Raw genomic sequence first — 27,041 nt, 5'->3', positions numbered from 1 at the left:
CCAGCCAGGGGAAAACACTCAAGAAAGGGATAGAATCATAGACTCTTAGAGTTGGATGGGACCCGAGGGTCATCTAGTCCAACCCCCTGTATGGCAGGAATCTTTTTGCCCAGTCTTTTTTCCGATCTCAGCAAAAGCATCCATGGCAGATGGCCATCCAACCTCTGCTTAAAAACCTCCAAGGAAGGAGAGTCCACCACCTCCTGAGGGAGTCCGTTTCACTGTCAAAGAGCTCTTACTGTCAGAACGTTTTTCTGAATGTTCAGTCGCAATCTCCTTCCTTGTAACTTGAAGCCGTTGGTTCTACCCTCCAGAGCAGGAGAAAACAAGCTTGCTCCCTTCTCCATATGACAGCCCTTAAGGCAGGGGTAGACAACCTAAGGCCCGTGGGCTGGATGCAGCCCAATCGCCTTATTAATCCGGCCCATGGACGGTCCAGGAATCAGCGTGTTTTTCCATGAGTAGAATGTGTCCTTTTATTTAAAATGCATCTCTGGGTTATAGCAATTCGTTCATTTTTGTTTTCAAAATACAGTCATACCTCATGTTACATTTGCTTCATGTTACGTTCTTTCAGGTTACGTCCTGTGGCGACCCAGAAGTACCGGAAAGGGTTACTTCTGGGTTTCGCCGCTCGCACGTGTGCAGAAGCACAAAATGACGTCATGCACAGAAGCAGCGAATCGCAACCCAGGCGTGTACAGACGCACCACTGCAGGTTGCGCTCTTTTCATGTTGCGAACGGGCCTCTGGAATGGATCCCATTCGCAACCAGAGGTACCATTGTATAGTCCAGCCCACCACATGGTCTGAGGGATGGTGGACTGGCCCCCGGCTGGAAAAGGTTGCTGACCCCTGCCTTAGGATATTTGAAGATGGCTATCATATCTCCTCTCAGTCCCCCCTTTTCCAGGGTAAACATACTCAGCTCCTTCAACTGTCCGTTTGTGACACACTGAGCCTGTGGACAAGCTGAACAAATGGAGCCCTGGCTTGCCCCAGAAGATGCCTTTGCACCCATCCTTGGAAGAGAAACTGCAAATCAGAGGAGAGGGCAGAAACTACCGTATTTTTCACTCTATAGGATGCACCTGACCATAGGATGCACCTTGTTTTAGAGGGGGAGAACAAGGAAAAAAATTCTCCCCTTCTCTGCACAGTGCCCTTTCAGCGAAGCGGCAGGAGAAATGGAGCCCCTTCCATTTCTCCTCCCGCTTAGCTGAAGGGGCGCTGCGCCTTAGCTGAAGGGGCACCTACACTTCAGCGAAAGGAACCCAAAGCCTCCGGAGCACGGCAGGAGCTCCCACCGCGCTCCGGAGGCTTCAGGCAGCTATCTGGAGAGTCTTATGGAGCGAATGCAGGCTCCTTGGCTTCAGTGAAGGCAACCCGAAGCCTCCGGAACGCGGCGGGAGCACTCCCACTGGGCTTCGGAGGCTTTGCGTTGCTATCGCTGAAGCCAAGGAGCCTGCATTCACTCCATAAAACGCACACACATTTCCCCTTAATTTTTGGAGGTGAAAATGTGCATCTTAAAGAGCGAAAAATACAGTATTTTGGGCCACTCCTTTGTGCTTCCAGCCTGCTGACGACACAACTTTAAATTGCTCAGCTAAGCTGTCCGAATTATCATAATTTCACTTGACAAGTATAGAGCCCCCTTAAAAAAAATCAGAATAATTGATCCCATTAAGGGTGGGAGGAGACAGTTCTGAGTGCATTCCCCCCCCCCCCGGGTGCATTTTCAGCTTCTAGATATGGAACTGAACTTCTGGTCACTGTGGCTTCTAAGTCAGCTATCCAAGGGAAGAAGTGCAAGGCAAGAGTCGCCCCGTCCTTCTGGGCTACAAATTGTCACCCAGATCTGCTCTTAGATCTGTTCAGTGTGAAAAATGCTTTCTCTTCATCGACAGAAAACCTCCCTGGCATTGGTGAGGAGCTCCTCCTCCTCCTAACTGCATCGTAAGAACTGTAACTAAGAACTTATTAATTTTATTTACTTCACAAAATTTATAAGCTGCTTAACCATTAAAAAAAACCCCAAATGAACCTGAAAGCTGTTTACAAAAAAAGATAAAACAATAAAGCTATCACTAAGAAAAATTAACAATCATAATGTAAAACCTTTGAAAAATTAAAATAACAATAGACCAAAAATAATAAAAAACAGATTAAAACTTTCATCAACTTTCTAAATGTCTGGGAAGACTTGTCTAAACAAAGATGTTTTCAATAAGTGCCAAAATGAGTAGCACAGCCTGAGATTGAGCTTGTTTTGTCTTCCTTTTCCTCCTTCCTTTTCCCCTGCGTGTCTTTTTGGGTTGCAAGTCTTTTGTAAGCAGCTTGGAGAGCCTTTTTGGCTAAAGGGTAAAACAGAAATGCCCTCTATGTTCCCTGTACTTCAAATTCCATGATTCTCATTAATCTAAAACTTTCTCCCTCTGTTTGGTTCCTCTGCGATGAGTGGTATCGGAGCCCTCTCTTATTAGCCACCTCTCAACGCGGCAGTATAATTCAGACATAATCACCGTAATTAATAAATTTGACTGAATTCAAAGCTCCCATGCCCGAAGGCCCTGGGAAGTTTTCGTAAAAACTAATCAGGGGGATAATTAACACTTTACGATGATGACAGTTCTCCGCACTGCTGTTTACAACTTCAAGATAAATGCCCTGACAGTAACTAATTAGCTCCAAAAATATGTGACGACCTGCAAGCTTTGGAAATGCAAAAGGGTTTAATAAAGGCAACCCTGGAGATCTGCCCATAATCCTTTATGCAAAAGCAATTTATAACCCCGGTTTAACAAGTCCCCATCCAAACTCCACCCACAGCATGTAGGGTTCGTGCATCAGCCCTGGTCTGGGGCTCATCCTGCACAGATCCAAAGGCTCAGTGCAGCCCTCCAGGACTGCATCCTTCTTGCAATGCTCAGCTGACTTAATGTGCCTCCACCATTAGACCCGCACCAGCTTTGGTGACAAGCAAACTGGAACCATCAACAGCAAAGACAGGCAGGTTGGTATCTGGATTCAGTTTTGAGATGTGAAATAGGAACCCAGGAAGCCTCATTATCACACAATCACACCATCCTCCCATCTAGCTCAGTACTGTCTACTCAGACCGGCAGCAGCTCTCCAGGGTGTGGGGTAAGAGTCTAACAGCCCTATGCAGAGATGCTGGGCATTGAATCTGGGACCTTCTGCACAACAGTGGATGTTCTGTTGATGAGCTTCTCGGCAGCAACTCCACAAACTATCCAGGAAAAAGGAGGCACTGGCTACGAGTTCAAATTCTACGCACACTTAATGAATTTCCAAGTAAACATGTGTGAGATCAGACTCTCCAACCCATCTCTGCATTCCAAGAGGCGCTTTATTAACGCTGTGTGTTTGTGTGAACGCACACCTAAATATAAATCAATCAATCAGTCGTTGGCTTCCTGCTCTGTTAATTATCGCAACATCCATAAGCAAACATGAATTCCGGGCGGCTGACTCAGAGCTTACACAAAGGGCGCTTCAGGTTTCACAAGCCCACCCTTGTGGCCGGTGCCAAGAAAACGTTCGCTGCAAATGCCACTGCCTTTTTCCTGCTTCCAACGTGTAAAAACCATTTGGTGAGTGACACAGAAGGATGGAGAGTGAAATTAATTGTTTGCAAACCAAGAACTGCTGTCCCTCTGAGATTGCTGACTTTCAGGAAATGCATTTGTCCTACAAGGAGATACACTTTCTCAGAAAAGTGAAGTGCCACGCAGGAAGCAAGCATGGATTGGGAGAGGGGGGAGAAGACTGATTCAGTTCACAGCTGAAGGCAAACCTGCTCAATTCACACTTAAATAAATAAAAAAAGTGGACTGATACAACCATCCTTCGACATCCACACTTCTCTGAATTTTGCAATGCAGTTCTCCAGAAAACCAGGGTGTGCAAAATTGCACAGACTGGGACAAAGGATCACAATGCCTGTATTAGTGACGACAACAAGCAAAATGCATTGCATTAGGGAAATGCTTTGCAAAATTGTGTATATTAGACAACAATTGCATACAAAAATGTCAGGGATTGAACCTGGGACCTTCTGCATGCAAAGTAGATGTTCTACCACTGAGGTACCTTCCCGAAGCACTATAAAAGAAAGAAAATGGGGTATGAGGGGAGAACTAAAAACAAACTGTTAAATATAGTGTCCTTGTGTCCTACTTTATAGAGGACAGTTCTCTGCTTGAAGGACTGCCCAGTCCAGGTCCAGTTTAAAGACTAATAATAAAAATAATAATTTATTTATACCCTGCCCATCTGGCTGGGTTTCCCCAGCCACTCTGGGCGGCTTCCAACAAAATATTAAAATACAGTGGTCTGTTAAACATTAAAAGCTTCCCTAAACAGGGCTGCCTTCAGAGGTCTTCTAAAAGTCTGGTAGTTGTTGTTCCCTTTGACATCTGGTGGGAGGGTGTTCCACAGGGTGGGTGCCACCACCGAGAAGGCCCTCTGCCTGGTTCCCTGTAACTTGGCTTCTCGCAGTGAGGGAACCGCCAGAAGGCCCTTGGTGCTGGACCTCAGTGTCCTGGCTGAATGATGGGGGTGGAGACGCTCCTTCAGGTATATTGGACCGAGGCCATTTAGGGCTTTAAAGGTCAGCACCAACACTTTGAATTGTGCCCAGAAACGTACTGGGAGCCAATGCAGATCTTTGAGACCAGTGTTATGTGGTCTCGGCAGCCGCTCCCAGACACCAGTCTAGCTGCCACATCTTAAAAGAACATAAGCAGGAAAGCAGTTTAGGATCCAATCCCTCCTCCCAGGGAACTCTGGACATCGTAACTCTGCAAGTTGGAATGAGGAGGTCTTCCGACAACTCTAAGCACCTTTGACAAACTAGGGTTCCCAGGATTCTTTGGTGAAGCCATGGCCCAGTCCTGGGATAGTTCATTTGGTAGAGCATGAGACTCTTACTCTCAGAGTCTTGGGTCTGAGCCCCATATGGGGCAAAAGATTACTGCATTGCAGGTAGTTTGACTAGAAGACCCTCACAGACCCTTCCAACTCTGCAATACTATTATACTGCTTTAGCTGTATAGTGAAGATGGGAGCATTAAGAGAATTCATAGCAAATAACACTTTCCCCCAGTCGTGTTCATTTCTCTTATGTTTGATTTAAAACATTTTTTGAGTAATCTAGAATTAGAAAGCATTCAAACACAAGCTTTCCAAGCGTAGTAAGGAAACTCTGCGGAGATTTCCAGTTTTGTTGGGACATTAACCAGCTCATCCATGAGAGCCACAGTTAGAAGCCTCGAAAAGTCAGCCATTAAATTAGTTCACTTAGGAAGTTCAGGAGCCTAAAAATGCTACCCTACTCACTGCAAGGTTGCCATCAAAACATCAGCCCATATTCCCACTCCCATTTAATTCAGATTCACCCTTTCCGGGGCAAACCCACTAAGTAAAAAGATCTTGTTGCCCATGATCTGCTGGCGATATCTCCACAGCCTAATGCAAAGCGATTCTCCGCCTTGATGCACCCTTGAATGTCCCAAGCTGTGTTATTTTAATTCTTTGATCTCAGACCTGCCACAATAGGAAGAAGACCCTTCTCTTCCCTCCACACCCAGCTCTGGGGGACAAAAATAAACCCAGTGGCCCGTTTTGCAGAACAGCTGCACAAACAATGCAATTTAGAAGGATGCATAATGACACATGATGGAATTTTGGCCAGCCGGCCAAACCTTTGTTTTTGTCAATTAGCTCAGTCAAATCTCTCACGGCTGGGTAATGAGGAGGGAACGGTACACACACCACCCCAATAAAATAAAAAGCATTGCTAACTGCTGAGCTTGCCAAGGCAGACGGGACAGGGACCCGGAGATGGCATCAAAGGGGCACACACTCTGCTCCTAACTAAGCCACAAGTTGGAGAGATTGACCTCCTGCCAAACTGTTTGCCTCTGGCTTCGGCACTTATCCTACCACTCCTCTCGCAGTGGGACTTAAATTAGAGTCAATAATTTTTGGCTTGATTAACCAGTCGACTTTTAGCTTGATTCATCTGTAGCTTAAGGCAGGGGTGCAGGAGCCTCAGGCCAGTATGGCAATGTGGCCCTCTAAACCGCTAAATCTGGCCCCCAGTACTCTCCGCAGACCATACCCTCTCGCTGGTTTAGCTTCACACCCCAACCAGTTTTGCCGAGACAGGATACGTCCTTGAACTCTGACCGCGACTCGTTTCATAGAATGGAGGGTTGGGAAGGGGGTGTGAGTGAGTTTAGAACCTAGCCTGCTGTACAAAGGTAAAATTTGCATGTGTTGCTCCTCCCACTTTTGCCTCTGGACCCACACACTGCTGGCATATGGCCCTCGGAAGACTGCCCAGGAGGGAATCGGCCTTTGAGAAGATTCCTTGCCCTACCTAGCTTTTGAAGATGTTCCCATGATCTCTTGACCCAAGTCTCTTGTTTTAACTACTGCTTTAACAGGGCTGTTTTGTTACTACAGCATTTTAATTGTGTGTGTGTAATCATCTTATTTATTGATTTTCACAATAAAAACTTTACAAATTTTAACATAGACCGTAAATTTTTTTATCCATTGACTTCCCATCCTCCCCTTCCATGGTTTCCATATTAACCTTTGAATGCTGCGTATTTCACCATTCAATACATCCATTTAAACCCATTTGCCAATCAGAAGGTCGGCAGTTCGAATCCCGGTGACGGGGTGAGCTCCCGTTGCTCAGTCCCTGCTCCTGCCAACCTAGCAGTTCGAAAGCATGTCAAAGTGCAAGTAGATAAATAGGTACTGCTCCGGCGGGAAGGTAAATGGTGTTTCTGTGCGCTGCTCTGGTTCGCCAGAAGTGGCTTAGTCATGCTGGCCACATGACCCGGAAGCTGTATGCCGGCTCCCTTGGCCAATAAAGCGAGATGAGCGCCACAACCCCAGAGTCGGCCACGACTGGACCTAATGGTCAGGGGTCCCTTTACCTTTTTATCTTGATAATTAACGCTGTGGCTCATATTTCAAGTCTTGATGGTGTTTTCATCTTGCTACAGTATTTCTTTAAATATTCAATAAAAGACCTCCAGTCCTCAAAGAATCTTTTTGTCATTTTGGTCTCTAATATCTGCTGTTTTTCTTGCCAGTTCAGCATCATTTTCAAAAGCCATTCTTCCTTTGTTGGAACCTCACCTTTTTTCCATGGATGTTTATATTTTATTCTTTGTGCCATTTGTTTTTTATGACTGTAACCCACTTAGAAGCCTATTTTGGCATGAAGCGGACTATAAACCAAATAATAGAAACTTATTATAAATAAATAAGAATCCTGGCTACGGAGGGTGCTCTGGGTTAACAGAGGTGAGCGTTGGATGTTTGGATCTCCCCAGTCAGGCACCAGACTGGTTTCAGAATGGCCCAGTGCATAGCTGACAATTTCTGGCTCTTCCACCTGCTAAAATAATATAAAGTCCTCAAGAGATCTAGGGCACGACGTGACTCAGTCGCAGAGGCAGCTGCCTTGAATCCCTTTCTGACTGGAGGAAGATTCAGAAATGCCAGCCAGCAAGCCCTAGAGAAGGTGTTATTCCGGGAAATATATTCCTCCTTCCCGTCAGTGCTCTGCTTTCATTTCAGGTTTGGCTGGACACTTCTCATGCACACCTCCCTAGTTTATTTATTTATTGAGTTTGTATATCCAGAGATAAGGGTGGAGTTCAAGCCCAATCAGGTCAGGGGTAGTGGAGCACAGTGGTTCAAGCAATGCTTTAAATCTCTGTACAGTGGTACCTCGGGTTAAGTACTTAATTTGTTCTGGAGGTCTGTTCTTAACCTGAAACTGTTCTTAACCTGAAGCACCACTTTAGCTAATGGGGCCTCCTGCTGCCGCTGCGCCGCCGGAGCACAATTTCTGTTCTCATCCTGAAGCAAAGTTCTTAACCCGAGGTACTACTTTTGGGTTAGCGGAGTCTGTAACCTGAAGCGTATGTAACCTGAAGCGTGTGTAACCTGAGGTACCACTGTACTTATGCCACTTGCCAGCTAAAATATTCTTGGTAGGCATTGCTGTTGGCCTTTAAAACTCTACGTCCAGGTGAGGTGAGCATCCCAGGCGCTGGAAGTCAAGACATCTCATGGGCCTTGCTCCAAGAGTCATCATTTCCAGGAACTAAGTGGCCCTCGCCCTGATGCCGGGCTTTAACTGTAATAACCCCAGTGCTCTCCTATGCTTTCTCACCTGAGGCCCACTTGGTCCTTATCTATTGCCACCTGTTTAGAAGTCTATCTTGGCCTTAGCTGAACTGCATTAATAATTGAATCCAATGGCACTTACTTTTGAGTAGGCATGGCTATGACAGCTCCTCCAAGCATCCCTATTTTCCAGGGACAGTCCCAGATTTACAGAAACCATCCCGGTTTTTGATTTGATCCCAGAACATCCCGCTGTTCCTTAGGAGAAATGTTGGAGGGTATGGAGTTATGCGACCCCTCCAAGCCCAGGAGATAAATAACTATATAACCTTTAGACGACATCAGAAGGCAGCCCTGTACAGTGGTACCTCGGGTTACATACACTTCAGGTTACATACGCTTCAGGTTACACACTCCACTAAGCCAGAAATAGTGCTTCAGGTTAAGAACTTTGCTTCAGGATGAGAACAGAAATCGTGCTCTGGCGGCGCGGTGGCAGCAGGAGGCCCCATTAGCTACAGTGGTGCTTCAGGTTAAGAACAGTTTCAGGTTAAGTACAGACCTCCAGAACGAATTAAGTACTTAACCCAAGGTACCACTGTATAGGGAATTTTTTTTTATGTTTAATGTGTTATTATGGTTTTATATATGTTGGAAGCCACCCAGAGTGGCTGGGGCAACCCAGTTATATGGGCAAGTATAAATAATTATAATTATAATTATAATGGAACAGGAAGTCCCTATTTTCATTGGAGAAATGTTGGAGGGTATGCCATGATGGCAGCCAACTGAATAACTGATATAGGCCTACAGCCTTCAACATGGCTCAGAGTCATCCCCAGTGAGCTCAGTGGGGTTCACTTGTAAGTAGGCATGCACAGAATCACACTGTCATAAGTCTTCTGTTGGCTGACAATCCTAATGATTATATCTTATGAACTGCCAGGCGGGCAAGGAATCCTTGATCCAAAAGATACGATAGAAGTGGGGTAGGTAAATCATCACCAAGGTATTTGTTGCAACAGAGGAGAGGCAGTTCCACCCACAGTGGTGCAGTGGTTAGGGAGTCAGACTAGGAGCTAGGAGAGACCAAGGTTCAAATCTCCCACTGGGCCATAAAACAGCTCACTGGGTGGTAGGGGGACAGTCCCTGCCTCTCAGCCTAACCCACCTCTCAGGGCTGTCATGGGGATTAAATGAGACGTGGGGAGACCCACGTAAGCCGACTTGAGCTCCTTGGAGGAAAAGATGGGGTAGCAATGCAAAAAAAAAAAGAGTAAATAAATAATTAGTAAATTTCTTCTGAGCCAGAGAGATGGAAGAACTTCACTCAAAGACGCACAGCTCCACCTGGCCAGCTAAGGCCAGAGAGAGCTGACATGGAAGCCTGGCATTTTCATGGGGTCTAGATCCATTTCAAATGATTTGTGGATCAGGGTGACAAAAGTTCCTTGCTTAGCAAGCTGCCCCCTGCGTACAAAACGAAGGCGGCAGTGCTTCCTGCACATGGGCGTCACGAGAGATTGGTCTGAGGATAGCCCAGCTGCCACCCTTTAAATAAATTTAAAAAGCATTTATCTGAGGCTGCCATGCGTCCAGATTTTCCTGGACATTACCAGGATTTCAAAGGAGGAATTGACGTCCAGGGGGGACGAGACAAGGCAGTCTTCCTAAAAGAAAGCTCAACATTTGGGGTGTCCTGGTTTTTACTTTCTGAAATATGGCAACCCTAATTTCTCAGATGCAAGGCAATAATGAACAAGAAGGCCTTGCTATCCTGTAGGCTGCTAGTCCCCATTCATTGACTGCATGGAGTCCTTGCTCATTCTTAGTTGCAGTGATGAATCTGCTCCATGTACTACTTAACATCGGCTGAAGCAATGGAGGACCCAGCCACCCCTCAGTATCTCGTAGGCCTTCCCTGGGAATATCTTCAGTGAGGGCAACTGCATAACGTCATTATATATTACTTATTAAATGTGAATACTGCCCTTTAGCCACATATCTCAGGGCAGTTTCCAACATAAACATACAACATAGAAGGAATTCATCGAATCCATGTTTATAAATATTAGATTAAGGTCTGCTTAACGACAATAACAAGTCCCCCCTTTTTTGTAATGCACCCAGTTTTTTCTGATTTGTTTTCTACATGAGTACTATTTCTTGTTTCTTTTTTGTTTTTGTGTCTTATCTTACTCTGTGCACTTGTAATTTTGAACTCCTTTATTTTTCAATAAAGGTTATAAAAAAGAAAAAGAAACCATACAATATACATAGAAGCACTATAATATACACTGCTTTGGCCCAGTATAGGTTTGTTTGTTTTTTCCTTTTTGGAAACACTTGCCCTCCCAGCTGTGTTTATCCTTTCCAGGGTGTGGCCTACCATTAGGCAGGGTGAGGCAACTGCCTCAGATGGCAGGTGCTGCATTGGGCGACAGCAGCGAGGGGCCTGCTGCCCTCAGGTGTGGTGGAGAATGCTGTCCCGCCGCCAGTGCTGAAGCAAGAGTCAACAGCCAGCTAGACCAATTGGCTCCAGTGCATGGAACAAGGGGTGGATGTTTGTATGTTTGTACAATTCATTATTAAATGTGAATACTGCCCTTTAGCCACATATCTCAGGGCAGTTTCCAACATAAACATACAACATAGAAGGAATTCATCGAATCCTTCTATCCCATGAATTCCTTATGTGGAGATCTGAAGACCTATGGATTACAAATTTGATTAAGGTGAAAGTTGGAGCTTTTGGGACATTTGGACTTAAAAGGAGTAAGAAACAAGATTCAGGCCCCACTTTTAAGTATGGAGGTCTGGCTGGAAGAAATATGGACCCTATCGGGACAGAGCTTCTCCGAGATCTGGTGTTTAATATTAAGGACTACCAAAAAAACCGGCAGAGAGGAATTGAGAGAGAATTAAGAGCCTCGGACGTGAGGTCTCCAGGCTAATAGTAGACTAAGATTGATGGACATTTGTTGGGGATTGAAACCGGGAAGGGGGGGGTTGGGAATCCAAAGGGTGCAGAATAATAATCTGTTTTTTTTAATTTTGTTTGTTATTAGTATGAAAATTGGGGAATTCGTGGAAGGGAATTTGGGTCGACTTTAGAAAAAAGTTTTAAGAATGAGCACTGATGTTTAAATACTGATGTCTATAAGTTAAAATTGGTTTGTTTTTTAAAAATGAATTAAATATAAAAAGGTCAAAAATTGGGGACAAGAACTTGTTGAATTAACAATTTGAATTGGAATATAAGAAGGGGAGGTGTGGGGAAGTCAGGGAAATATGTTATTGAAAATAAGGATTGTAAACTTTATGTGTTTTTAACTTTTTTGTTTTTTCTTTTTGATTTTTTAATGTATAAAGGTGGAAAAACTCAATAAATATCTTTAAAAAAACAACAACAAAGTCTTGTTCCCCATTCTGTGCTTTTGAAATGAGTGAACAGACTGGTGCTCCTTCCCGCCCGCCTCCACATATTGATTTACGTACTTTACGGGTGCTTGAACAAAAGAGTTTGCAGTTGCTTCAGCCCCTGTGCAGATCCTCTTCAGCTAAATAATTTAATCAGGAGCTAAACAGCTTGTGGAGACAACGGCATGTCATTTCCAGGACTGCCCCGATGAGTTACTGAAATAGAAATGGTTTCTACACCGATCGATTACATCATCCTATGTGCACATGTCAAATGCTTTCATTAATCATAAGCACAACCTTCTTTATTACAGGTTTTCAAACAGAGGATTTGGAGGCACTTATAACACAGAGGCCCTTTTCTTAATCCCCCCCCCCTCACACCTCCTTGTCTCTCCTATTGCTCCAAGGATGCAATAGGTACAGCAAAACGGGTTTTTCCTAATTCTTGGTCAATTTCACAAGTTCAAAAGTTTTACATGAAATCAGCCATCACTTAGTAAGTACTAAGGAGGAAGGTGGGAATTAAGACACCAGAGGAACAGAAACATAATTACTTGTACATCTATTAATACAGTGGTACCTCAGGTTAAGTACTTAATTCATTCTGGAGGTCCCTACTTAACCTGAAACTGTTCTTAACCTGAAGCACCACCTTAGCTAATGGGGCCTCCCGCTGCTGCTGCACCGCCGGAGCACGATTTCTGTTCTTATCCTGAAGCAAAGTTCTTAACCTGAGGCAATATTTCTGGGTTAGCGGAGTCTGTAACCTGAAGCGTATGTAACCCGAGGTACCACTGTACTGCAATTTTTATATCTGACTGTTGAGTGCAGTCAGTGTTCTTTTTCCACATTCAGTAACAATATTGCTTGACTGTTGGCATGTAGTGGTAATTAGTATTTGGGAGCTGGCAAGATGCGGTAATTGCTATTTGATGCTTTTGATACCTGACGTTGAGTGCCGTTCAGTATTTAATGAAACATCAGCATCAGGTTATGCCGGCACTCAGAAAGCACCTGAAATTCAGGCTTTGGGCAGTAACAATTTCACGATGGAAAGTTTTCATTATGCATGCAAAACAGGCACTCTACCACTGAGCGATGACCCTTCCCCGATACAAATTATGAACATTCTTACTGTGGACTTCGCATGCCCCCTACATACAGCTCCTGCACTTCAGATGAAGACCCTATAAAGATGAATTCAAAACAGACGCTTGTCATACCAAGCTAAGAATGGGTCACCATAGACACGCAATTGCTCTCACACACTGATTCCTCTAGACTGTCCAACCACATATCCAAACTCTGCCACATGATGCAAATACTGGTTACTCTTCTCCAGATGCTATGTGGGATCTTGGCAGTTTAAACGTTTTGTCATGATTTTAATGAAAATCCATAGACAACGCAGCCATCCATGTACTGAGTTGTGGAGCATTTCAAGAGAGTTTAGCAGGTTCGTTAACCAAATACCCTTCCTCAAAGACCTCTTCCACAGTATTCTGAGCATAACTTGCAGTGCTGGCATGCCCAGGATGTAACCACAGTTCGTTTCTATAGATATTGTACAGCCTCCCCTTTAATAATCTAAAACACAAATAAAACTTTGAAGGAGATTGTCATCAAAAAATGAAGCCTACGATTACTGGGCATCCACCTTGATTTGCTTGCACAAAGCTTTCGTGGAGATGAGATTGTATCTGGTCTTTGCCGTGCATGTATTCTGATTTATTTGCAGGATATACAACAAAATGCATCCATCCCTAGTTGCTTGCGGGATGTTTAGACTTCTTCCCAGCAACCATCCCTTCGTTCCACACTTTCCCTCTCACTTCCCAAACCACAAAAGCACATTTCTTTTTTTAAAGTGGATTTGTTGCTGAAAGGTGGCAGAGTGTTTTGATCCACGTTAACTGCACAAATCTAAATTTTCTGTATGCCCTTGAATCTCTCCATCAAAATACTGAGGGTCTGCAGGCACCCTTATTTGAAAGCTGTTTTTTTTAATAAAAAATAATCAGTACAAACTGGCCACATTAATCACAACACACACACACACACACACACACACACACAGAGAGAGAGAGAGAGAGAGAGAGAGAGAGAGAGAGAGAGAGAGAGGTTGGATCCTAACTTGGGTGATGTTAACTTCTAGACATGCACCCGATAATCCCATCTCAACCATGTTATTTTTAATAAGGTGTGCACCTTATTAAATTGGGATACACCTGCAAATTCTGTCCCAACTGGTTATATGTCCTTGGAAGATTAAGGGGAACGTCTTTCATGGACCCTTCTCCTGAACCAGCAGCTTTCATGCCCCAAGTCGTACAGTACCACTCTGAACAAAAAGGGAGTCAAGAGTCAAGAGTACAGTACAGATTTTTGTTAAGGCCTATAGCTATGATCCCCACTGAACACTCCCAAGTCCCACTGATTGCCACAGACAAGATAAATATCTCACTGCATAAGTTTGTTTGCTGGGAGATTAGACAATGTTGACTACTTATTGAACATTCATTCTGACATGTTTAGATGATGTTGTGTCAAGCATGTATAAGCCCACACATTCAAGCACATTTTCCTTATCGCAAGTTGTGCAATCTTTGGGGGAAGCAGGTTTGCTGCACAATCAGCTATCACTGAGTTTGCTGGCATGTGATTCAATCCCACCCCAAAATAATGAACATCTGGGAGCACCCCTCACCAAAGAAACGACAGGAAAAAATGCTGGCAAACTTTCAAGAGGAGGTGTTGAAGAAATAATCAACTACAAACCAATGCAAGCAGGTGTCAAAGTGAACTTGAGAGGGGGAAATGAGGAACAGAGAAAGTGAAATTAACAGATCTCGGCATCCCAGCATCACTCCTCACCTTTGCTAAAGAAAGAAGTCCAGGTGAGCTATGTAGGATTTCCAAGTAAACAAGCATAGGACAGGATTTGGTTGAAACTTCATTTAGGATCCGAGGGTGGGAAAATTATTTCTCATCTGACAGCACCAAGTTATCAGCACCTTTTAAAATAGACTTTTAAATGACTCACTCGTACGGTTTTTCTTTCACTACAATTGTTCTAGTGTTTTCTGAAAGCGAAGAACCTAGTCACACTTAACATCCACTTGCAAGATTCCCTTATTCTGTATGAGCCCATTCAACAGCTTTGATCAGTGGAACTGGCAACGGTTACAGATACCACTCAACACTCACTCCATACCTGTAAGAATTCTTTTTTTTTTTTAGCACAACAACTTTGGAACTCCCTGCCACTTGACATCAGGCAGACATCTTCACTACACTCTTTTTTGGTGTCCACTTTAAACATTTTTGTTCAGGCAAAGCCTATCCAGACATGTGTTTCAATCTGGTTTTTAAGCTTATTGATATTTTTCTGAACATTTTAAAGGGTTGTTTTAAAGTGTTGGGTTTTTTTACTGAAAACTTTATTGTTTTGTTATTTTTGTAAACCACCTGGAGGTCATATGACATTTAATTGAAATAAAATAAATCTGTGCTTGTTCCCCTGCCACAGTATAAATAAGGAAATGGTTGCATGGCTCCCACACAATGCTTAATCATCCTAAACCGCAGCTGTACACATTTTTATCCTTCCTTTGTGCTGAAAGCCCATAATCCTCATAACTGATGAGTCTTTTACCTTTGTGAAGAACGGTAAATAATAGGCAGGCATGTGCAAGATCAGATTAGCAACAAAACTGGAGAAGATTATAAGCCCTGATAAAAGGTGGAGGAGGAAGACGGGACAATTGCAGGGAGGGAATGAGATGGAAAACACCCATTCAAGACCTTTGGGGAGTTATCTATTCAGGGTCACTGCACTGAGACTGGTGCATACTTATTAAGGTGCTAAATTTAGCACCAGAAAACCAGGAACAGGAGTGGAAAATAGGACAGGGTGTACAACAGAGAGCTGAGCTGCAGAAGCCGCTCCGTTGCATTTGTCAGAGGAGACGGCGAGAAAAACCGAGAAGTTCCATCAGGTTTTAGAAACAGAATATCACTCCCAGTCCATGCCTGGATGGCAAGACTTTTGGCTTTAAGGATCATGGTGTCTTGGAGGGCTGCTGTGGCCCTCCTGTTGCAGAGCAGAAATTTCTTCATGTGCTCCTCTGCCTGGGATCACAACCATGCCGCATGCTCAGAGCACATTTAAAACTTCCCCTAAAGAATCCAAGAAATGGAATTCACTAAGCATGACAGGAATTCCCTATGTGGGAGAGAAAAACTATAGATATTATTATTATTATTATTATTATTAATAATAATAATAATAATAATAATAATAATACCCCACCTTTCCCCAGACCGGGACTTAAGACGGCTTACAAAAATTTAAAACAATGCAGATAAAATACAAAAAGATTAAGAAATGCAAAAGGTAATTGTTTAAAAATAATTTAATAGAATTAAAATGGTATGAAAAAGAAATCTATTAAAATGCAGGTCATGAAAAAGCACAGAACTATTAAAAAAAAACAAAACCACCTATTGTTTCCCAAAGGCCTGATGGAATGAGAGTCTTCACCAGCCGACAGAAGGAGGGAGCCAGCCTAGCTTCTATAGGGAGCAGCTACTGAGGAGCCCAGAATTCTTTGAGGAAAGCCATGTCAATTTAAATGTGCATTAAATGTATGGCATGGGTAGGACCAGCGTCTTATTTTGCAGGTGAACAGCAACTTAGGGTGGAAAGGCAAATGACGCAGGGTTGTTAAGGAAAATGGCGGCCTCATGTCTCCTTTGGCTTCTCTCCCCTTAATGCCTGGGTATAATAATCCATATGGTGTGCAATTATCCCACTGGGAACTTCTTCTTCCCATATGTGACAATCAGTTGGGTAAGGGAGAGGCAGCTTGATGGCATCACATCCTAAGCTGAGTCTCCCCCCTCTCATATGGACATCCAATGAGGTTTTCAAATAGAGGTTGGATGGCCATTTGTTGGGGATTCTTCAGCTGTGATTGCAGGGGGCTGAATTAGATTCTCCTATGGGTCCCTTTCTCTATGATCCTATGAATCCCCACACCTGAATATTCACCACGGCAGACATTGAAGTGGGTCAAAATATGCCTGAGAATGCTCATGGGTGCTCAGTTTCATTTGTTCCAATGACATCAATATATTACATCTGCTTGAATGTAAGGTAGCCTTTCAGATGTCTAACCTGGATGGGGATAAGATGGAGATAGTAGCCAGGTCCTTCAACACATAATGAGGATCCGTGAATGTTATACAGCAGTATTTCAATTGTTAGATGCATATTTTGCAGAGTGATTTTATTGTACGGAACCTTTCGGAGTTTTGCCTGCATGACAATAAAGGTTTGGGATTGAACTGATATTATTACATCTGCCAAAGTTGCAATCCAGGGAAAGAGAAATCTGATTTGTCCTTCTAGCTGTTTGTTATTGGACACATGATGGAGCTCCAGGGAGCAAATGTCTCTGTAGTTGTCCTGGCTGAATGCATGACTGACAGGATGCGACCTCGCTGGACTCAGGTGTAAATGAGCCTGATAAAAGGTATTAGCCACAACATTGTGTTTGCTTTATTTAACAGGATTAATACAGCTGTTACGCTTCAGATAATAATAAGCTCTAGGTGGAAGGGGATCTCATGCTCCTCCACACTCTGATACAAGCACACTGTATCCATTCCTCTCTCCCTCCTTTCCCACAGTTCCGCGCAGTCCCTCAGGAATGCCGTAACAGTATCCGTTCAATTAAAAGGGGAAAGGGGTCCGGCTAAATATTTCCCAGCAGAAACAGTTTCCACCCGGATTCTGAAGAGCGTCCCAGATCAAATTTAAAACCCAGCCAGATCTACCACGCTGGGACTCGGTTGACCTTGTCCACATGGAATCCCACATGGTGCTTGTGGGGTCATCCATATAGCAACTGGGTGGTTTTATAATGCACCATAAATCTGCTTCCTCTCTGCATTTGACCCAGAGGTGAAAAGCCTGGATGAGGCTCAGAAAAAATCAGCACTCGTGCTGTTATTGTACAACCTAAGAACCTTTTCTAGGTTTCTGCATTCTCCCATCTCTCGTAGATGATGCTGCCTGATACACAGAACATTAACCCTGTTGACTGCCCCCCTGGGCCTCTTTAAATTAGAGGCATAAAGAAGAGCCGTCTACCTGCAGGACTGAACCTGACCAACTTAGCAACTGATTCTATGGGGCGCTCACTTGGAAGCAAAGCCAAGCTGAATAAGATTCCAGACTGATAGTCCATAAACCCAAAGAGGCATGACTTTTGCCAGATGCAGTAATTCCATGGAGATGCACCTTGTCATCCAGATCTAGGAAAGCATAGACATTTGCAGCCAACAGCAAGGTGGACAGTGGTAAGTCTGATGGTCCTGTTACTTAGATTCTGCAGACAGTCACAGCTCTGAGGCAACTGGTCATTTACACCAACAATTTGCTTGCTTGCTTATTCTGAGCTAGCACACAGGGTGGCCAAGTGGAGCTCTAGAGCAGAGATAGGAACCTGTGGTCCCCCAGATGTGACTGGTGTGAAGTTTCCATCATCACTGCTTATTGGCCATGGTAGCTGGAGCTGCTGGAAGATGGAGTATGACAACATTCAGAATAGCTATGGGGCTCCCTTTGGGCAACTTCGTTGTATTGCTTAATTCTATTCACAAAACCAAAACAAATCATCTCATACTTCAGATATCCCTATTAACCATCCCACCAGTGTTCTTCTGATTTCAATACAAGATAAATGGCAACCAGTTATTTTGAAAGACCTGTGTTGCCTGAGTTCTTCCTCTTCATAATTATAAGTTATGATTCGATACAATACCACAATGTCCCAGGCCTTCCTTAGCCAATAGTCAATAGACAGGGCCTTTGTGTTTCTCCAAGGTTTTGCAATCATGTTCTGATCACTTATTAAAATTTCTCTCTCTCCTCCTAACCTGTTGCTTCACATGTCATAGGAGCAGCCATTTAGATCATTCGAACTCACACCCAGTCCTAAACCACAGGCAATCAGGGTAAATAAATTTGATTGATCTGAAGGGCATAAATCCATGGATTTTGCCATCACAAGCTCCAGATGTTTTGGTCTAAAACAAATGAAAGCAGCCTTATACCAAGCCAGACCTTTGTTCCATCTAGCTCAATGTTGTCTCTGCTGACTGGCAATAGCTCTGCAGGATTTCAGACCAGGCTCCCTCCCAGTCCTACCTGGAGATGCTGCTGGGACCTTCTGCATGCAGACCACTGAGCTAAGGCCCTTCCCCTTCTTCAGGTGCTAGAGTGCTACCAGCCATGACCACAAACGCCCACTTCACACCAGGTTGTGGCACATTTGGTACACATAAGGGCAAGACTTTGAAGGCAAGTGCCGAAGGCCCCATTCCACAAAATGAGCTAGACGACCCCCCATATTCAAGGCTGGCTGTCTGACCACATCTTGAAGGATACACATTATCATCTAAAGAGCCACCACTACCACACCATTGAATAGAATTACTGAACAGCATAAGTGATTACGCAAAGGATGTGTTGGAAACATTTGGACTCTTTGCACACAGGGTAAGAGAATGATGTTTACTCTCTGATGGTGAAGTTACTCCACTGCCGCTCCTACCACACGCCCTTGAAAGTCAGCCCCAATGGACACAATGGGACTTAGTGCTCAGGGTAAACCTGCCTAAGGTTGCTCTCTTGGGAGACGATGTCGCTGCTGTTGATCAAGGGCTGTGGAAAGAATTTATGCAAAACACACAAAAGTTTTCATCAGGCATCAGACCCATTTCAAGAAGTTCAAGATCAAACTCTCCCTCTTTTATTGTTGTCGTTCAATTTGAACCAGATACAGTACGTTGAAATTGCAATGTGCATTCCAATAAATACGAAAAACAAACAACAAACTCCCCACCTGTCTGCTAATAAAACTGAAGCATCGCCAGTCAATTTGTTCATTGGTGCAGTTTCTAAGGCTTTCATCAGCTATTCTATCGTGGCTGTAACTCTTGGAAATTTCCCCTGCCTAGGGAAAACAACTCTTGCCACTAATAAGAGATTCGAAAGCAGGCTTCAAAGAAAGGTTATTAGCAATACTAAGTGAAATGGCCATAGGATCCATCATGAGATTGACCCCTGAGGTCTGACCAATGACCTCTAGAGTTTGTTCCTAGTGTTTCTGAATCATATTACAATTTCACCAAAGATACACAGAATCTGTGTTGACATTTTTCTCATATAATTTGATAAGAATACGGTTGTTGTTGTTTTTATAAAAAAAAACAACTCTCAGATTATTAGATTCAGTGGGATTACTTCAACCCAGACCCCCAAATCCAGTTCTTTTCTTTGATTTCTGACCCTTTTGGAAATGCAAGAGACATCCTCTCATATTCTCCTATGCAGCCTAGGCTTGCTTTGGCATGTTTTGCTATTCCATGGGTCCAGAAACTTGGCTGCGTTTGTGTAAATCAAGGTCAAGACATCACAGTTTAAAATTAATGCTGAAATGCCTTCGCGTTCATACCAATCTCCTGTGCGAGATCCGAGTTGGAATTGAGAGAATTGGCCGTCCAGGACCCCAGTGCTTTTAAGATTTCTACTCTTTCATAAAGGGGCTTGTGTTAGATTGCTCTGCTTCTTAGGCTTAAGTCTGCAGACATCTTATCTCATTCCAGTCTCAGTGGGACCGCCAAGAGGATTGAAGAAGACGTCTCTGACCCTCCCAACCAAGTGGCTCCGAGATGAAAAGGAGAGATGGTCGCCATGCCGGCCAACACAAATACTCGGAGATTTGACTCCCGATGTGAGAAAGGTCTGCCATGCTGCACAGCTGCAAAGATGAAGTGATTAATTATGAAGATTATTATTCCAAGCATTTTAGAAGCAGCCTTTGCTGTAATATCTGGGCAAACTTTACACGGTTTCAATTAAGGGCGGTCACGCCTGGGCAGAGTTACATGATGCCTTCTTCCTTCATCTTCTAGCTTTCAGAGACGGGAGGATATCTGAGTAAGCAGTTTAAACGCTGGAGCTGGGGAAATTATGCAGCTTTCTTTTTCTTCCCGTTGTTCTTAAATGGGAATATAAATTTTTAATTAAATAAGTCTTGCACTGCGCTAATTTTTACACTGCCATTTGGACTCTTCTCCTGCTTACAAAAACACTGGGAGCAGTGACTCAGGCCAAGGTTTAAATCAGCAACTGAGCTCTGGTTACAAAAAGTCTTATTAACATCACCCATATCTATATATCAACCTCATCTGCAGATCAGTTTAAGGATCTTTTATCTCCGCTTTCCATGAACAGTGGTGCGAATCAAGCATCCACTGTAAAGTTTAGTCGTGGGAAGTTTCTAATTTGACATACTGTGGTTTAGAAAAATTGATACAGCCTTTTTGTGTGTGTGTGTGTGTGTGTCTAGAAATCTATCCTGAAAAGCTATATGGGTTCTTTTCTGTCTTCCGTAAAATCCACCTTTTAGCAAAATCTTAAATCACCTTCTCCCCAACTTTTTTCTCCACTGCAACGGCGGTCTTCTCTTCCCCTGGTTTCTCCACCATTCTTGGCCATTTAATTGCAGCCCCCTTGCTGCAGAGACCTCTCTTTTGCTTATGCTGTGAAGTGCCAATTAGCATACACATTAGTGGCACAGTACTAAATAATAACACTGCTACTAATCATAGTAGAGTTTTGGTTTTGGTTTTAACCAGCCTGGCAAAAAACAACCCAACAACCCAAATTCTTAACATTTTGCCAACACCAAGAATTATATACTATGGCATTCAAACAAATTGCAGGAAACAACTGAGGCTACTGGAACAATTTCTAGACTACTGATTCACTGCTTTTCAAACACGCAAAGATTTAGAATTCAGGTAAATAAGGCGTGTAAATGTTCGTAACAGAGTCATCTGTGAGCAGCCACTGAGTCACCAAAGTTTACTACATGCTCAGAAAACTACAGTGAGTAGCCCCACACTGCTCCCCAAGGCAGGATGATCATAAAAAAGTTTCATGGTAGTCAACGCAACTAATTAAAAATATGAAAATGCATCTTTTCAAATTAAGTTCAACCCCAGGGGAAAGTGATAGCATTAAGCATGGATATAGTTTCCGTGGCTCTGGTTTCATACTGCTCCTGTAGAACGTTTGTGGGAAGGATAGTTTACACAGAGTTAAATCTAGTGGCGGAAATTATTCCCCTTTTTCTAATCTGCACAGAATGATCTTTCACATGATACAGAATTGCTCATTTAAAAATGGTGCCTGAAGTCTAAGGATGCTTTCACAAGCTGATTTGGGATTTTTGCCTGGAAATGTAATTTCAGCAGCTTTTCTTTCTTTTCTTTTCTTTTTTAAAAAGGAATTTCATTTTTGCAATGATTCCCTTTCTCTCCGGGCTTTTCTATAGGAAAAAAAAAAACTTGAGCCAAAACCATAAAGGGGAAATCTTGCCTTCAGGTCTTTAATAAGTACCTATTTAATCCAAAATTCTTGGCTCGCTGCTTGTGAAAAAGGGAAAGTTCAGAGGAAATTGATATGAAAATTCGAATGACAAGATAATGCTGTACCCAGATAATCTCCAAGTATGGGTTGCTCTGGAAAGTCAGGGGAGAGGGAGATTCAGCCTCTGGGCACTTTTCTAACAATTTAATTAATGACACAATCTGCTTACAGTATGCACTCTCTTACTCCAGACTGAGATATAAAGACGTTCAAACATCTGGGCAAATGAAACTGGTTATTCCCAAATGGTGGGGATGTCATGGAAAGACATTCTAAAGTCTAACCCTAAACTCATTGACTCAGAAGTCCATCCCACTGGGTTCAGCATGATTTAAGGCTGTATACACATTACTGTCTTAAAGCACATCTAGATCCTTCTTTTTCTCAATTCAGACAGAAGCCTGTTGAGTGGGGGGAATGCATCAAAATGCAGTATTTCACAAGGAACAACGGGATAGATGCAGGATGCTGAGTACACAGTGGTTTATACGCAGCCTAAGTCTTCTCTGTTTGTATCCCTAGGACTGAAGTCTAGGAGGCTGTCAGCACCGAACAGAGGGACACAGAGATGGATTTAAAGTAAAGCCAGAATAGATACCATCTCATTGTACCCCTGAAACAAATCAAAAGTGAATTCCATTGAACTAAATAACCCCCTTCTTTGCTTTCACAGACATGTGTTGTTGAAGTGATCCATGGTTTCTAATGCAATTATTGTGCCGTTTCTCTGCATTTATACCACTAATAACAGCTGTGGCACTACGGATGTGCATGACAGATTATAGGGCACTTGTTTCTTATGTTATTGGATTTCAATGAGAATTTCTTAATTATTTCAGATGTAAAAAGGAAAAAAAAGCATAATATGACTATCAGATCTGAAATGGTGATATAGGTGCCCACTGACTTGCCTCCTTTTAACTATTATAAAAATGATTTGTTGGACATCAAAAATCCAGTTGTTTTATTCCAAGCAAGGCAGGGGAAGTCTATCACCCTGGGAGAAAATACACCAGCCTATTAAATTTCATCAAATGGAGCATTGTCACAGGTGAAGCTAAGTGCCCAATACTTATGGGAGAATCCAATGAGCAACGGCTTATCTCACATCACACGTTCATTGGGCAACTGTGCTTAACTTCAGCAGAAATCCCAGGCGAGTTGCAGAGGAATGAATGGCTGTAAGTTGTGCAATAGGTATGTTTTGCTCCAAGTAAAATCCCTTCCCTCCTTCCTTCCTTTCTTTCTAGAGCCCTTTATCAAAAAATGACACAGGTGTCTCAGCCGAGTTAAACTCCTCAAGGCACATTTTGATTTATATTTTGTGGCGAAAAAAGGGACTGAAAGATTTTTGATCAACTCTTCTCCAGTTCCTTATTTCATATAATTCACAAATCCTGAGTGACTGAAGCATTTTCATACTCGTGCATCACCAGCATGGATTTGGGTTCTGATGCCGATTGTCAACCCAGAACCGTCTGCAAGTGCAATTCTACTGTTCACTACTAGCACAGATAATTGATGAACTCTTATGGGGCAATTTTTAATCCAAGGAGTGCCCATTCTACTTACAAGATATTGCAAGTGGAAGCCTTCAAACCACAAGAACAGAACACGCACAGAAACTTTGCAACGAACCTTCTCTACTGAAAGTCAATGCCCAGGGATCTCATCTGAGCCTGTTTCCTAACAAGGAAATAGACTGAAGCAATAGTCTTGTAATTAGATTACACCATGGAGGACAATGAGACTCCTCACCTCGTACACGCTTTCTCATCCTTCCTCCAGAGTTCCAGTTGAGCGTTACTTATTTTATCCTCACAACGAACATGCAAGGTAGATTTAGCATGAGAGAAAGCAACCTGCCCAAGGTTACCAGATGAGGTCCAGAATTTGAACTCAGGTCGCCCTGATCTAACTCCACTCATTGCACCGTAACATATCTGCCAAGCAAGAAGCAGCAAGTGGAAAGAAATGCTTGAACTTCAATGGGTAGGCGAAGAGTATATGCAGTCCCATAGGATAGAAGTAAGCGCCTTTCTGGGCCAATAGAACCCAGCAAGAGTCCTTTTCTCCAAATCACACACAAATAAAGAGTTTGGCAGGGAGAGAGATCCAGTTTCTACCAAAGAGTGTTTAAAAACCAGAAAAGAAACTGTTTAGTGGAGGGGGAGAAACACCAGAGCAAAGCCATTGGATTCTTCTGATAAACTCATCAGCTCCTCCTAGTTCAGAGTTTATCTACACTCTTATTCAGCTCAAACAGAAAGCTCCATCGGACATACACATACACAGGCAACCAGACCACCATCGTTTTATTCCCGATTAACCCAGAATCACGGCCAGCATTCCATTTCCACACTCACAATAATCAGCATGGCTTAAAATCAACCTCATGTCACCTTTCAGCTTTAAATGAAGAAATTGGGGGAGAGGAGGAATCCATCTCTCTCCCACTTTTTTCTTTGCAATTTCAAAAAAACAACCAAACAACTAACTAATGCATTTTAACCAATCCTGACAATTACAAAGGACCTTAATGCAAAAGTAGAACACCTGTTCCGGATGCAGAAGGTACCAGGCTCAAACACTGGCATTTCCAGGAAGGACTTTGGGGAGGGGGTGTTAAAATTCCTGCCTGAAAAATCAGCAAGCCACTGCCTGCCAGTGTAGACAATACTGATCTAGATGGAGCAGTGATCTGGCTGGGTCTAAGGTAGCTCTCTGCATGTTCCTATGAGCGCTGGAGCAGATTCTCACTCTCCTTTTTCATGCTTGCAAAGTCCACCTGCTCCCCAAAATTATTGCCATCATTTCTGACATTGCTAGACCAAGAGGATAGCTGTGTGCTAAGGGGAGGCAGAACAGGAGGTTTAGACCCTTACAGTTGGTGGTGACAGAGGCACCGCCACACAAACTGTCACGAAACTCTTTTTTTCAAGGGCACCACTGGAATGAGCAGGAGGTGTCAACAAAGCAGCTCTCTGCTTTGAGGACAGAAGCTCAAGCTGGAATTGAGTGTTTGCCCACTCAGAAATTGCCTTCTCCAAAATAATTGGATTGTCATATGGCCCTGCTCTGGAAAGAATTCTATGGGATTGCATGGCTCAGTTGGTTAGAGCGTGGTGCTGATAACATCAAGGTTGCAGGTTCGATCCCCATATGGGACAGCTGCATATTCCTGCACTGTGGGGGGTTGGACTAGATGATCCTCAAGATCCCTTCCAACTCTACAATTCTGTGATTCTATGAAACTTTGGAGATGGTGGTGAGGCCTCGATCCTCATCTTCCACCATGAACCGCCAGTAAATCTTATTGCCCACCAGCCACTGGGCCCTCCACACACCTGGGTCACCAACAGCTCGTTGGGTCGGGGAAGTGATTGGCACTTTTTCATAGAGGGCCAGATTCAGCCTGGGGACTCCAGTTGCCAGTCCCTAACCGGTGGAATTATCCTAACTCCAATCTGACAGATTGCGCTGATTTTTCAAGGGTGGGGGTTGCTCATGCTTGGAAAAGTTGTGGACACAACATGTTGTTTCTTCCTCACCAGCAGGACATATCCATAGCTGTCAATGTTTCCCTTTTTTAAAGGGAAATTCCCTTATTCCAAATAGGATTCCTCGCAATAAAAGTTGACAGCTATGGACATATGAAAGCAGGTTTCACTGACTTTGAACATGAATTTAATTTATTTTATTCCAAGTGTTCTTTATTCCACCTTTCCAAGGGGTTTGCGTTGCTCAAAGTAGCTTCCAATTATTTATTTTCTGGTACACAGTGCTGTCCTCACCAGCACAATCCTAGCTATTGAATGCAGCGAGGTTACTCCCAGGTGAGGAAGGGGTAGGTCGACTTTAATTCTTAGTTATTGCTATGTATTAATTTTATATACCATTCGTTCATCCAGAGATCACTGGGCTGTTTACAACATAGAGTTATATCTATCACTTCATGTCTTGATAAGTTTTTCCTTTTAAATACTTCTTTTTTAAAAAAAAAGAAAAATGTAATTTATAATATGCTAATTATATGTTGTAAAAATGGTGTAAACCCCAATGGCAACAGGAGTGATAAATGTGAGGCTCCCGAAAGAAGGCTTCCCCTTCCTCCTCAAACTTTTCTACCACTTCCTTCGCCTGGAGAGGGCAAAGCAAAGGGTCCGCTTGGCAGGCGGCGAGGGCGAATCCCGGCAGCGGTTCTTACCGGAGCAGGAGTGGAGGGGTTTTGGCCGGACGATGAGCGACGCCGGGCAGACGGAGTAGAGCGAGAGCTTCTCGAAGTAATCACACGTCTCCTTGGACAGGATCTCGTCGATCATGAAAGTCTTGTAGCGCCGCCTGGCTGCTTTCAGCGGCCCCGGGGGAGCCAGCCGGGCTTCGGCTTGGCAGTGCATGGCTGGAGCGCCGAGCGAGGAGTCCCCGAGGAAAGCGCGGCGAGGAGGGCGGAGGAAAGCGAAGCGCGCCGGGGAAGGGGAGCGGAGTTTGGCCGGAACTGGGCGCTGCGAAGGGGGGGTGTAGGCGGAGGCTGGCAGCTCTAGCCAAAAAGAAAGAGAGGAGGCTGGCCGGAGGAGATCGCCTGGCCAGGAGATCCAGGGATCCGCCTTCCTGCTGCGCCTGGCTCTGTGGCTCCCTCTCGCCCGCGCCCAGCCTCCCTCCCGGCTTGTCTCTGTCTCTCTAGCTCTGCCTTCCCCACCTCCAGCCTCTATATAAGCCGCCGCGCCTTCGGAGGACAAGCCGGCTGTCAATCAAGTGCGCACCCCCACCCCCTTCGCAGCGCCCCATTGTTCGGGCCTGGGACGCCCGGGCAGGCAGCGCTTGCTATTTTAAGGACTGCTTCCCTCCCTTCTCCAGCTGGAAGGGCGCCAAGGCCTTGGGTTAGCTTAGGCTGGCTGGCCGATTGGCTGGCTGGAGGGGGGGAGGGCGG

The 27,041-nt window shown here is 44.0% G+C and overlaps 1 protein-coding gene across 1 annotated transcript in view; it reads right to left on the bottom strand.

The window, feature by feature from the left end:
• Positions 1-26,624, bottom strand: part of BARX2 (BARX homeobox 2) — a 41,633-nt gene extending 15,009 nt beyond the window's left edge. Inside the window, exon 1 of the mRNA XM_053367363.1 lies at positions 26,322-26,624. Coding sequence (XP_053223338.1) covers positions 26,322-26,511 — 190 coding nt within the window. The 5' untranslated portion in view covers positions 26,512-26,624. The remainder of the gene's footprint in view (positions 1-26,321) is intronic.
• Positions 26,625-27,041: the final 417 nt, after the last annotated feature.

Source organism: Podarcis raffonei, chromosome 15 (assembly GCF_027172205.1).
Source record: "Podarcis raffonei isolate rPodRaf1 chromosome 15, rPodRaf1.pri, whole genome shotgun sequence".
Classification (NCBI taxonomy): domain Eukaryota; kingdom Metazoa; phylum Chordata; class Lepidosauria; order Squamata; family Lacertidae; genus Podarcis; species Podarcis raffonei.
This window is presented reverse-complemented; position numbering and strand designations above follow the sequence as displayed.